The sequence below is a fragment of the Echiichthys vipera genome (genome assembly GCF_963691815.1).
Source record: "Echiichthys vipera genome assembly, chromosome: 7".
In the NCBI taxonomy this organism is placed as follows: Eukaryota; Metazoa; Chordata; class Actinopteri; order Perciformes; family Trachinidae; genus Echiichthys; species Echiichthys vipera.
In genome coordinates this window covers 21,898,574-21,911,459 of record NC_139832.1, presented here as the reverse complement: position 1 = coordinate 21,911,459, position 12,886 = coordinate 21,898,574, and the positions used below count along the sequence as shown (strand labels likewise).

At 44.6% G+C, this 12,886-nt stretch overlaps 1 protein-coding gene across 1 annotated transcript in view; it reads left to right on the top strand.

Moving 5' to 3' along the window:
* Window positions 1-236: 236 nt before the first annotated feature.
* The window catches only part of mob2a (MOB kinase activator 2a), a 59,912-nt gene continuing 47,262 nt past the window's right edge, over window positions 237-12,886 (top strand). Inside the window, exon 1 of the mRNA XM_083916746.1 lies at window positions 237-725. Coding sequence (XP_083772872.1) covers window positions 709-725 — 17 coding nt within the window. The 5' untranslated portion in view covers window positions 237-708. The remainder of the gene's footprint in view (window positions 726-12,886) is intronic.

Below are 12,886 nucleotides of genomic sequence, written 5' to 3'. Positions count from 1 at the left end.
CACTGTCAACAGCAGGTGAGATCATCCTCCCATAAATGTCTACAAAACAAACTGACATCTTCTTTTTCCCAACTTGCCGACTACAGATCCCCTTTGCATTCATGTTCATGCAAACCTGCGTGACACGCATTTTACGCACAGGAGGAGAGACGGAGTGGGTCGGGTTTGTGTTTACTTCCGGACTCCGATTTTAGACTTCGCTCAGAGAGCAGCAGCTCCAGTGGAGGTTCAGGCTGTCAGCTAGCACGGTAGCCATACAAGGCTTCATGACAGAGGTTACCGAGTTGACCAGCGGCATCCCAACGGACGAGCCTCACTCGGCGCCACTGCACACCGGACACCGCGACTCCAGGCAGACCTGCACACCGCTGCCTGCTCGTCTCCGCTCGCCTTTCGTGCTCAAAGTCACTTAAATGCTGCACTCCCACTACCAGCTAACAGACTCATCTGCCACTTCATGATCCAAGCCAGCTGAGGATCAAAACAAGGACAATCGCTCAAAGTTGAAGCGGTGTTTAAATTTGACCGGCCGGGATCCAGCATCTGGGAAAAAGACACGGGCCCCGGGGGAGAGCGACAGGACTCGGGGCCACAGCAGCCAGGGCAGCGAGGGTGGTGGCTGGATAATCTAGAGGGGGTCGCCTCCAGCTCCTGGTGGATTCATCCCCTTGCCAGCTAACGTTAGCTAAGCTAGCTACAAGCAGCACCATGGACTGGTTAATGGGGTGAGTACAGGCAGCTAACGTAGCTTTCCTCTCCTCTGTCAGGTCAAACTGCGCAGTGTTTCTGACGCCGGGCTGCACATTCACCGCACAGTGGCTGTGCAGTAGACAGGTGCACTGTCGTGTTCAACACCCATACATTTCAACTTTAACGCATTCATGTAGGCACAAGCGGGTAGCATGTTGCCTAGCTTAGCTTAGCTCTGCGAGGCTAAGCTCGATAGCAAAGCTGGCAGCGGTCTCATCCTGCAGCGGTGAAGCAGACTCCTGTTAACCCAGGGCCAGGCGGCGTGTTGTGGGCATCTCGAATGGGCCTGCAGCTATCTAGCCAACGGCGGCAGCGCCCAGATTAGGATGTGAGGATATCTCTGTAGACGCCAGTTTGCTGCACAGGGAGAACTATTTATAGAGATGATTAACACAGCAAATGGGCTAACGTTAGCACACTGTCAGTCTGGCTAACGCGGCTGTGCCCCTGCACGGGGTTTTAGGTTATTTCCTGTGCAAGGTGCGCCGGTTGCTTCCACGGGACTTCATGCTGATGTAACGTTACCTAATGTGCTACCTTTGGGACACAACAGAGGTTCCGGTGACACCAGTGTTTTCCTTGAACACATGCTCTCTTATGCAGTTTTTTATTTTGTAATATTTTTTTATATTTACTGTAGATATTTGTGTACTCATAGTGTTTCCGTATTGCGTGCTTTTGTTATGGCATCTCAGGTTTGGGCCAAAATAAGTTTCGTTGTACTTTAGTGCAGTGACAAAGTATCTATCTACAAGCTCATTGACGGAGGACATGGCTATCATACTTGTTAGATAGGTACTTTATAGAAAGATAAATAAACATTCATAATAATTATTATAACATGTAATTGTGTAATATTATTATTAATGGAGGACATAGCTCTCATACTTGTGAGATGGCAACTTTGAAGAAAGACGAATAAACATTATGCAGATGCAGCGATTAATTGAACTGAATCACAATATATATGTCACTGAGGCGAGGAGGTACGCAGTACAATAGCTCAAGATGCTTTTTGTGATCTTTTTGCCTTGATGGTGCAGGAGACACCTGACAGAAGCAAGGTGAGATGGCTGTCACAGTCGGACACCTGCTGTACAGCAGAACACGAAGGCCGTGATCATTCAGGATTAACCTCTGACATCAGTGACCAGCCTGGTCTGCTATTGTAGAACTCAGATGTGTTATCTTGCGTTCACTTTGTGTATTTTCTATGCAAACGTAAAAGTCACTAGATTGTCTGGACAGAACCTGGGTCATATTTGCCTGTAAATAAAGAAGTGTGTTTCTTTTGACTGCATGTGCGTAAGACTTTAATTACCCATTTCGATGGTTCATTCTGGAGCTGGTCTTTGGCATAGCACCAAAGGTTTGCACAGTAAGAGCTGGCACTGTGATGTTTTTCTTTTTGCTGGCTGGTTATCAGGCCAGTTGGAAGGCCATGGCACTCTGTTGGACAGACCAGGGCCGGGGAAGGGCGGAGGCCTGTTATCAGGGGCGTTTCTTCGCAGCGTAACATTTTGGCTGAGAGATAACGACGCAGTCCCAAACCAGTGAACCGGTATTCGCTGTTACCTCTGGTCCAACTGGTGTGCCTGTCAGATAGTTAGCAGGATATCTGAGAAAAGATTTAAAAGACTTCAATGAAATTTGACGAGTTGTTGGGTAAAGAGAAAATATGGGTTTTGGGTGCAGAAGGCACTTATAAAACGGTTAACATCACCAGTTAATACCTGAACTGTAAGATATATGAGCAAAAATGATTTTACTGGTACTGCTCGGTTCTCATGTACATGTATTGGTCTCGCTCATATTTTCCCTACCCATATTTTCCACCATTTCTACACAAGTTGTGTTTTTTGGCCACAAATGTCACGACAGTAAATGTGGAGGCCACTGACAAAAGTTATCATGTGTTTTTGGCATTTCCATACATGGCTTTATTTCTCTGAGTGTCCTCCTTCTGACACTGGTTTCCCTGGTTTTAGTAACTGGTTCCTGCATCAACTTGTCTCAAGTTGCATCAGTTCTCTCGGTTTTTAAATGTGATATATAGGTTGTAACCTCCTCTTCCTTTCCTCCCCTCGGTCACTCACATGCAATAATGATCTTTTTTTTTCATCCAACAGTAAATGCTGTCAGACCTAAACTGGTTTGCTTAGTGATCTGTTAGGAATTCAAAAGCAACACCCAGTTATGTTTTGGTGTTCGAGGAGGTGAGAAAAGTGAAGAGCCACATTTGCGTTAAAGAGAAGGCCACTGTCTTCCTGTGTTCGCCGGCAGTCAGGAGGATTATCGTGGATGTTACTAAATGTAGTCTGTGTTTATTCACTCTCTCAAACTGAGATGGTGACCCCCCTTAAAATAAGTCTTTGTGTCATGTTCTATATACTCACAGAAAAATGAGTCATGCTTATATATAAACTAAAATGTTTTATTCATGATACGTTTAGTAGGGTATCTACAATGTGTTATTGCCTAGCTGTCTATTTATGCCTTCACCAAGACCAATGGCGTTTCTACATGTTGAGAATTTGTGTTTACCTTCATGTTAAAGCTGCACATTTTCTACTGTTTATATATGCGGGTAAGGTGTGCATGCGCCCTGAATGCATCAGAAGTGAGCGGGCATGCGTCCAGCGTGCGTGTCCATGAATGAGTTAACCAAGCGTGTAATCACTCTGAATTCAGACCCAGGGTGAAGGACGCCACCGCCAGCACCGATGGACGAAGGAAGCGAGGAGAGGAGAGGAGAGGAGAGGAGAGGAGAGGAGAGGAGAGGAGAGGAGAGGAGAGGAGAGGAGAGGAGAGGAGAGGAGAGGAGAGGAGAGAGCTCAAGGGATGATAAAAGAGAGATGGAGCGGTGAGAGCAGCTGATTTGGGGAGAAATGCGTCTGAAGATGAAGACAGAGAAAGGAAGGCATGATGAATGAAAGAGGAAAAGAGTGATGAGGGAAAGGCAGGGCGATCTAGAGGGTTGCAGGAATGGGAGACAGCATGTTTTTGACTGATGGAGGAAGGGGATATGAATGCTTCTGATGGAATGGTTGATTAGGGAGAAAAATAGAGGAAATTAGCAGGTGGAGGGAAGGGGTGGAGTTGATAAGGAGGATGAAGCTCCACAGGGAATCAAATGGAGGTCTGTATCAAATGACGGCCTACTAACGGTGGATAGATTGAGGAGTGGATTTATAGAGACGATGATAAGAGCTTTTACGCTGGGGAACAAATTCACAGAAACTGAATTTTTTTTCAGCAGGAAGCTACAAATAAGACCTCCTCAGAATTGGTGTGTATAACCTGTGTGCTCGCCTTTTAAGCCAAAATGTGTTTGCAGTACATTCAGTGTATCTGTGTATTTATTCTGGGCAGAGAGCATTATTTCAGGGCCGAATGACCTCATCTGTCCGGATGAGGACACGCGAGACGCCTAAATGTGTCTTTTCCTGCTGGGTGTAATGTGCAGGCTCTGACAGATGTTTAATCCTCTCGCTTTTTGAGTGATGGATTAGTAATGTCAAAGAGCGATAGAATGGAAACTGCAGCAGCTAAGTGGAGCACGTGCTTTAGGCGCCCTGACCTGAACAAGAGTCAGAGTCAATGTACACTTAGCTCACATTGCATCACCTGTGACTTAATGGTAAAGTAGTAGTAGAGTAATGCAAGTAATAGTGCGGAAGATTCTAGTAATAAATTGCTTGCTTGTTGTGTCCCCACATTTTAGGCATGATGTGTATTGTTTTTGTCAGGTTCTGGCATTTCAGGTGACAAAGCCAAGTATGAGTAAGGCTGGATATTAAGGTCTTGTCAGATTGTTAGTTTTTATTTTTTTGATTAGATATATCCTGATTTAAATCACAATTTACACAACAAAGTCTGTATAGACATCAGACATATACAGATCTGAGAAGTTTGGTGTGTGTTGTAGAGACAAATTTTCCCCAATAAGGTCTTGAAAAAGCCTGTTTTGTAAAGGTAATGAAATATATGGTTTGTATTGGCACTGGTATCGAAACTTTTCAAACGACTCCTTATACAACTTCAGCCAGATGGCATTTTGTTTGTTCAGGTCTGTTCTGGAAAACGTCAAAATGCCTTTGAAGCAGACACCGCTGCACTTGACAAAGATGACGTCAGGTGATTGGTATGACATCAGATAGAGAAGTGGAATATACCAGACCCACTTATAGGCTTAACTTCCTCTATAGTGGGTGGCATCTTGTCTCGTTCACTGTGGCTCACACCTAACAAAGAAAGTGTGTTGTCGTGTCTCACAGTAGCTATTTACTGGTGTGATTTGTTCTCACATTGTTTGTGGTCCGTGAACTCATTCGTAAGTGTTAAAACTCATTTGTTATTTAAATGTAGTTAGTGAGTATGGCATAATTCTGTATTTTAGGCTGAAAGGCATGAAGGGAGCACCACATGGATTATAGAGACGATTCCTCAGCTTTAAACCAAACCCTCTAAATGGTCAGAGATCATTTCCTGTCCTACAGTGTTAGATAATATTAATAGCAATTATAGTGCAGGATTTTGTTGTGCAATCAGAAACAGAGTGTTCTGGATATGCATATGAACTCTGGTGTGTCCTCATAACAACAGCAGAAGGGACTCAGTGGTAATTTAGTATTTCACAGCACTCAACATACCAAACTCCATTGGGGAAAAAAGGTAATTGACGGGTGAAACATTTAAAATAACTGTTGGCCATAACATACCTCTGTCACGAGTCATGACCTTTCAAATGGGAATTTGCAGCTGGGGAAAACACACACTTGCTACTCTAGTGGTCTATAGAAGGGACATCTTTTAAACCAATTCTTATAAATCCTTCTAAAAATGTCAGTATGTCTGTCTCATGCATCTCTGTTTGCATATCAACTGATCTCTGTCTGAGCATGAGTGATGACAATTCTGTGGTTGCAGTTTCATTCTGAGTCTGTCTGTTTGAGTAACATCCTTTTCATGCTTCTGAATTTGCTCTGCGTGCATATGTAGATGTTCCCAATGGGGATTTTGCACACTGACAACCCTAACCTCAAGCGACCCCCGCTGCCTTATTTCCATCTCCAACCCGCACACGCGCATCTGCGCACGCTATTGCACACAGCCTCTGCCCAGGTGGCTGTTTCCGCTGCTCGCACAGCAAATGCAGCGCTGATAATACGCTGTGACAGATAAGCAGACATCATCTCAAAGCAGTCACCTGCTTGAGAATAGGAACTTAACAACGCTGACACCGTGTTGAACTGTCTAGAGAAAGCGGTCAAGTGTCATTTTGCTGTCTTTATTTCCATCAGCGGCAGCGCTGACCTGAGGGCAGTGTAGTAGTCAACTAAGAAGGTTTTGTTGTCTTTCTGGAAAAGAGCTCTTAACTAGCTTGTTACCGTTCCAGTGAGGACAGCTTCTCTTAGCTCTCTGTGTGTCAGAGCCCACAGTCAAAAGAGTCCGGCTCTACTAAGAATCATTGTATCTGGCACTAAAGAAGCTTTACGACTACAGCAGCCCAGGCCAAGAATTTTTAAGACCATGTAAGCTAGCTGAACCTTAGGTGACAATGTATTTTTACAAATTGGTCTTATTCTGTGGGTGGCAGTTAGCCCAGTATCTCATCAATTATTTTGCAAAAGTGACCTATTACTGAAGGGGTTGCATAACCTATTTATAAACCCTTTTAAATTGAGATGGTCAATACTGGAGTTAAGCTGTTGAAACGTTGTGGAGGCCTGAGCTTTTCTGTCTTCACTAGAGCTTTCAAAAAAGAGTTTTCACTACGGCTCTATCACTCACTGATCATAAAAATATGAACCCCTCAAATGAAATGCAATTTAATTTTGTAGTCCTGGAATTACTACTACTGTACATTTCAGTTCCCAGTGTCTCATAAAAATTTAAGACCATCAGATAGGAAGCACCTCTATGTCACCAATGTCAGCATCAGCGTTGACATTTTATGATACAAGGACCTTTTTTACAGATCATATAACGCAGAAAAAGGATGCTTTGGGCAATTTCGAAATGCGGTCATATACAGTCAATATGTGTTATTCATTCTTTATTTAGATCGTCAGCAATTGACTTATAGTGAATACGATCTTTATGGCTGTTTATTTTATTTTGATGTATTCTTTATTTTCTCAGTGTGTATTTCTAGAATTGGTTGACAATGTATTACATTATACGTTTAATGTGTAATTAGGTTAAATAATCTTTAACAAGGATATTTGTTTAAGATAGCAGCCCTCTGGGTACCTTTGGAGTCATATCGGTGCAAAATCAGTACACAATCCACATAAAAATCACTTTATTGCCCGCCATATTGGTAATAAGCATATTTTTCCTTTCTAAAATCGGTGTTGGTATTGGTCTCAAAAATCACATATCAGCCGGGCCCTAGTATGTACAAGTCAGTATTTATTGAAGGGGACTTCTATCGAATTGCAATCAATTGTACAGAGATGAATCTTTCTCTAATCATTGCTTTATGTGCCTCAGTTTCCAGTTGGCTAAGATGAACTCTGCCATGCTTTAAAGGAGCTGGGTCCTGGCCTTGGGCTCAGTCGCATGCTGTGGGCTATTCTACCATGACGTGCTGCCGTGTTGAGGGATTGGCTGGATGACAAGAAGGCTAGTTGGTTTGTTTACTCCCCAGAAAGGGCATCTTAGTCACTTTCAACCCTTTCACTCCCTGGCTCGGTTTGTTTCTCTCTCTCTCAGGACGCTGATGTGTAGAGACTGTTGCGTGCTTGACTGCTGCCTGAGCTGGACTGTTCAGCCGCGGAGAGCAAGGCTGCGTCAAACAGGCCCAGGGCAGCCTCAGTCAGCCCTCTCTGAGAAATGTATAGCAACAAAAGCTAGCAGGGTGTTATCTGTATTCCGAGCGGAGCATGCAGGAGGATCGCCTATACGCAGACTGTTATTGCACAAACAAGCTGTATCGTGCTGTTTTGGGAAGGAAGAAAAACAGTGGAAAGCAAAGCAGAGCTGGAGGGGCAGAAGCTAAAAAACAAGTCCTCAGCTCCCCTCGCTGACATCACCCCCAAAGTCATTGACTGTTGGCGGTGCTCGCTGCTCATCAACTTTGCAGCGTTATTTTGAGGGCAACGGTAGCACATTCCTCCTCTTCCACAGTAGCACAACAGAACAAAAAGGGAGCAGTGGGGTCGCCACACTGTAAAACCTCAGCTGTCATAGATCAAAGGTGTCGATGACCTCAGGTTTCACAGGAAGGTGACGCCTAAAGAAATTAGTTGATCTGATAACAACCACGACGAGCAGCTCAAGCACACCGGCGAGAAGTGCTATACAGAGGGATGTAGCAAGTGCTGGTAGTGCCTTTCTTTTTCTTTTTTCTTGAAGACACAATGCTGTATCATGGAACGTTTTTAGGACATATAAAAGCTCTATTGAATGCCTTTTGAAGAGGCAAATAGCCTGGGTACAAGAACACACACACGCACACACACACACACACACACACACACACACTGCTGAGTAAATACTGCTGTACTCTCTGGTTTGTCTCTTGAGACGCCTCTCTACTTCCCTGTCTCTCCGTCTCTTACCCCGAGGCAGGGACACAGAAAGGCCCAGAAATGAACGTGATACCGGAATGACTCGGCACTTCGCCTTTCACTGAATATGCATAAGTGGATAATTGGACAATCCGAATGCACACACGGCTGTATTGCACTTAGAGCCGAATGCACTTTCACAAACACTTGAGATGGAAACTCTTCCTAGGTGTGGTGTGTTATTTTTGTTTTTGCCAAATATGTATCAGCGAATATGAGGTTTCAAAAAGCTTGTGGACAGTACAGGCCGTGTGAGTGTGGTGCAACGTAATACTGCGATGAATCAAGAGGCTGCAAAAGCAACCCAACTCAATACTTGAGCTGGATGTGCTTGTAAAGCTTCTCCACCCACTCAAATGGGTCCTAACCTGTTCAAGCTTCTGCGTTTCACAATGTCAACCGCACAGTCTGCTGACATTTAACCAGCAGCGTCCGATGCATACGTTGTGGTTACCACTAAGGCGCACAATAGACCTCCTTTTTATATAATGTGGATTTATACAGTATTTGGAGATAAATGGATGTTCAGAATCATTTTGTTATCAATTTTGAAGATGTTCTGCTTATTTGGGTCACACTGTTTTGTTGTTTCTGGCATGTCCTGGGTTGTCAGAGTGTGTGTGTGTGTGTGTGTGTTGCTTATATTTAAATTGGCAGGAGAGAAGCACCATGCTGCAACAGTGTTTACTCTTTCATAACGCTCTGGGCAGCCCTGCTCAGCACACACAACAGCCACTAGCATCAGATGGAGAGACAGGAGAAAAGAAAAGACTGACAGAGGGCATGAACAGTCATGACTAATCAGCTGCTCTCTCTTGCTCCCTCCCCTTCTGTCTCATGTTATTGGTCAAAACTGAGCGTTGCTGGTCCCTCCAGTAGCAGGACTGGCTGTCATAGAGTATCATAGTCATGGCCCGCTGGCAGCCAGAGCTGTCTTAAGATCAGCTAAAATAAATTGACCCCCCCTCCGCAGCAGGATTTAGAGTTGTTGTTGCCATCCACCCACAGGGACACAGTTGGCTGCATTTATTCCGGGACTGATGTCACTCTTTCAGATTCAGTTCTGGCTATAAATGACATTTAATGATACGTTTCTTCTTTGGATGGATAATCGATAAATTGCTTTTTCCAAGCAATCAGACAAGTATGAGATTTGAGGGCCACTTCTGAATGTTTTGATGTAAATGGGGTGGTAATGCCAAAAAAAGTGGTACAGTATCAGCATGCACAAGTATTTTAGTCATTAGCCCACAGAGCCACAATGTGGGGTCTAACCTATTTATTGACCCCACAGTTTTAGAGAATTAGCACCTCTGCTTGTTTTCTCCCCAAGCTTAATAAACCTCATAAAAGCTTAATCATTTCTTCTGACTTAAGTGGAGCCACTCCTCTATTATAATCCTTTAGAGGGCATCCTGACATAGAGGTGTTATCTGCTCCAAAACTTAATCACATCATGTCTAATTTTAAATTCAGTTTAGAAGATTGCATGTTGTCCGACTAACTGACATACAAATACAACCAACAAGATAACTTCTTTGACTTAGGCAATAAGATTAAGAGTTGGGATGTGAAATTGGGAGATGGGGCACTGGAAAATTATAAGCACCAGAGAAGGAGACAGAGGAAGAGAGGGCAGCTGATAAGGAGGAGCAGGAGGATTTAGAAAGTGCGAGGGAATGAGGGAAACGATAGTGGTGCGGAAGCAATAGGTTAGATATGGAGATAAATGGGAAGAGGTGATGTGGGTCACAGAGCTAGATTAGAAACAGCAGAGGTCTGCAATAGGGGACAGAGAGGGAGATTTAACAGCGGGGGCCTGGGCCGGCGGTGACAGATAGAGGAATGGAGTTTGGAGCTGAGCGTGCAGGCTAGAAAACGAAATACATTGGTTTGATTCCCAAAACCTTAAAAATTTCATTTTGAGTGTCTGCCCAGCAGAACAGTAGGTCCTCATTCAACCAGTGAGATGAGAGACCTAATTTGTCTTTGAGGAGGAAGCCTTTAAATATGGGTTTATTTATTTTTCTCTAGGATTTGGTTGGCACCCTCAGGCGAGGCTTCGGCTGAGCTGCTAAATCTGTGCAGAGCCGGTGGGCTGCTAGCATTGGTGTTAGCTAGCTTGGTTTGTCCTTGGTGGCTGAGGCTAGGCCGCTAGCCTGGTCTGAACTGTAATTGGATTAGAGATCTTCTGCGTTGCATCAGGCATGGCAAGCCGAGTATACACACACATACTTTAAAAGCACACACGCCTCAGGGAGCCGAGTTCATCTCAGTACTCGAGGCTGTACTCCTCCTCCTCCTCCCCCTCCTCGTTTTTTTCCCCTTCAAACTTTCTTCTGTCCCCACTATGCTATTTTCTTTATCCCAATTTAATCAACAACCAACCTTTGCCCCTGGCTGTTATGTAAATGTGAAGGCGCATTTTTGTGTATGAGCATGTTAGTGTTTGTGTGGATGTACATGGATCAGTGCTGTGGATACCCTCTCTAAATAGGATTACAAAAGTTGCAGCAGAGCCCATGCTGAGTACACCCAAGGGAATAAAGGACATGAAGAAATTGGGGGAAATAGTCAAGTGTAGATAATGATGATGAACACTCATACTGAATATGATACGTGTGAATATAAAGACATCCTCCTGTACTTGGAGTGAGGGAGCTGCTCTTGACCTTTTTATTTAAATGGCGAACTTCCTGATCAGCAGCTTTGGACAGGAAGTAAAAATGATGTCATGGGTGGTGCACATCCGGGTCGCCACTTACACCTTCTAATGTGCAGAGGCTTAATCTGTGAAGAGTTTTTTTTTTTTCTTCAACAACCTGGGAGAAGAATGTATTTTAATACTAATATAGTTAGAAGTTAACTGGGTTAACTGTCTCACTTTGTGGCTCATTCATGTGATTTTAAGTGAGTTTAAGGGCCCACTCACACTGTCCTTCCGCACCGGGCCAAAACAGGTTTTTCGGGTAGAGCCTAGTGCGTTTGACCAGTGTGAGTGCAACCGCTCCGCGTCTAGCTGCGGCCAGTTGGCCGTCCACAGCCTGTTTGAGAGAGGTGGGCTTTTGTAGAGCGCGTTTGCACATGAGCGTGTGCACGTGTACGAGCACGAGCACGACGCCTACGGCGGCTCTCACGTCATTTTATGCCAAGGAAGAAACTAAAAGGTGTCCGGTGTTACTGATCCCTGTAATACATGAGCCGGGCGTGGTCAAGGGTTGTTTTTGAGCTTGGTTGGGCAGGTTTAAACAAGAGCTCGCTGAAGAGAGAAGCCTGAAGGGCAGAGACCGAAGTTCAGCAGCCACATACGAAGAGATGCAGTAAAAAAAGGATTTCCTGTGTGCGTTTGCACATGCATATGTGTGTTAACACTTTCACAGCACATGTGGATGCGGTTGAGTCAAGAAATGAAACAGAAGCGCGGCAGACAGTAAGATTAGAGAAAGACAGTCAGCGATAGGAAAAGCTTAATAGCTGACAGGCCAGCACCAGCAGCCATATGTTCCATATGTGTCTGCTGACATCCCTGCCGTATGGCTCTGATCTTCCCGTATGGCCTGTACATATCCTCAACTTCCTGCCACCATGACACATGATCAGTGTGGTGATGGCAGTGGACAGCATGTGGACAGAGATAGAGGAGACACACACACTGTAATTGATGCAAAACATCCAAATACACACCCACAGATTTTCAAACCTGAAGAAATGATTGCAAAAGACCACAGTTGCGCCTTTTATTATCCTCTAATCAGCCAGTTGTCTGTTTGATAAATCAAATAATCATTCAGTCGCAAGTTCAACTCTGACCTGTGGCACTGCACGTCACCCCCTTTCTCTCTCCCATTTTCTGTCAAAACTCCAGCTGTCCTATCTAAATAAAGGCATGAAAGGCCAAAAAATATGAAAAATACCCATTATATATTTTTGAGCCCACGGAGATGTCTTGAAATTTCTTAGTTTGTCCAATCGACAGTCCAAATCGTAAAACTGCCGCAGCTATTGCTTTCTCTGCGTGTAGCTGGCAACTTCAACATCTCTACATCTACAGATCAAACACAGACTACCTTGTGCCTGCTAAACAAGAAATGTGCACGTTTGTGAGCGTGTCACAAGCCAGCTCCACGAGGTGCTTCACATCTAAAAAAGGATGTGGAGGAGGAGGGAAGAGTTTAACTTGGAATGAAGTCAAAGGGAGTGCAGAGAGGGAGCTGGTGCTCAGGGTCGTTTGATTTCCGCTGCTGGGTTAGGGTCACTGTATGGGGGCTGCTGACTGGGCCTCCCAGGAGTGAGGCAGAACAGCTCAAGGCTGGACACAACACAAAAACACAAGACACACAACAGAAGATGACCCCTATAAGGCCTCTGATATCCCCTTGAGGAAGTATGTGTGTAAACGGGGATAAGTCTGACTGACTGAGGGCTTACAGAGGGCCTGTCCGTGTGCATTGTCCATTATAACACAGTCAAGGTCCTGCATACACAGCTGTATGGCGGCATGTCACAACACTGGCCTTTTCTTCTCTTGTGTGCTCCCAGCCGTAGACCTGCTAAATGTG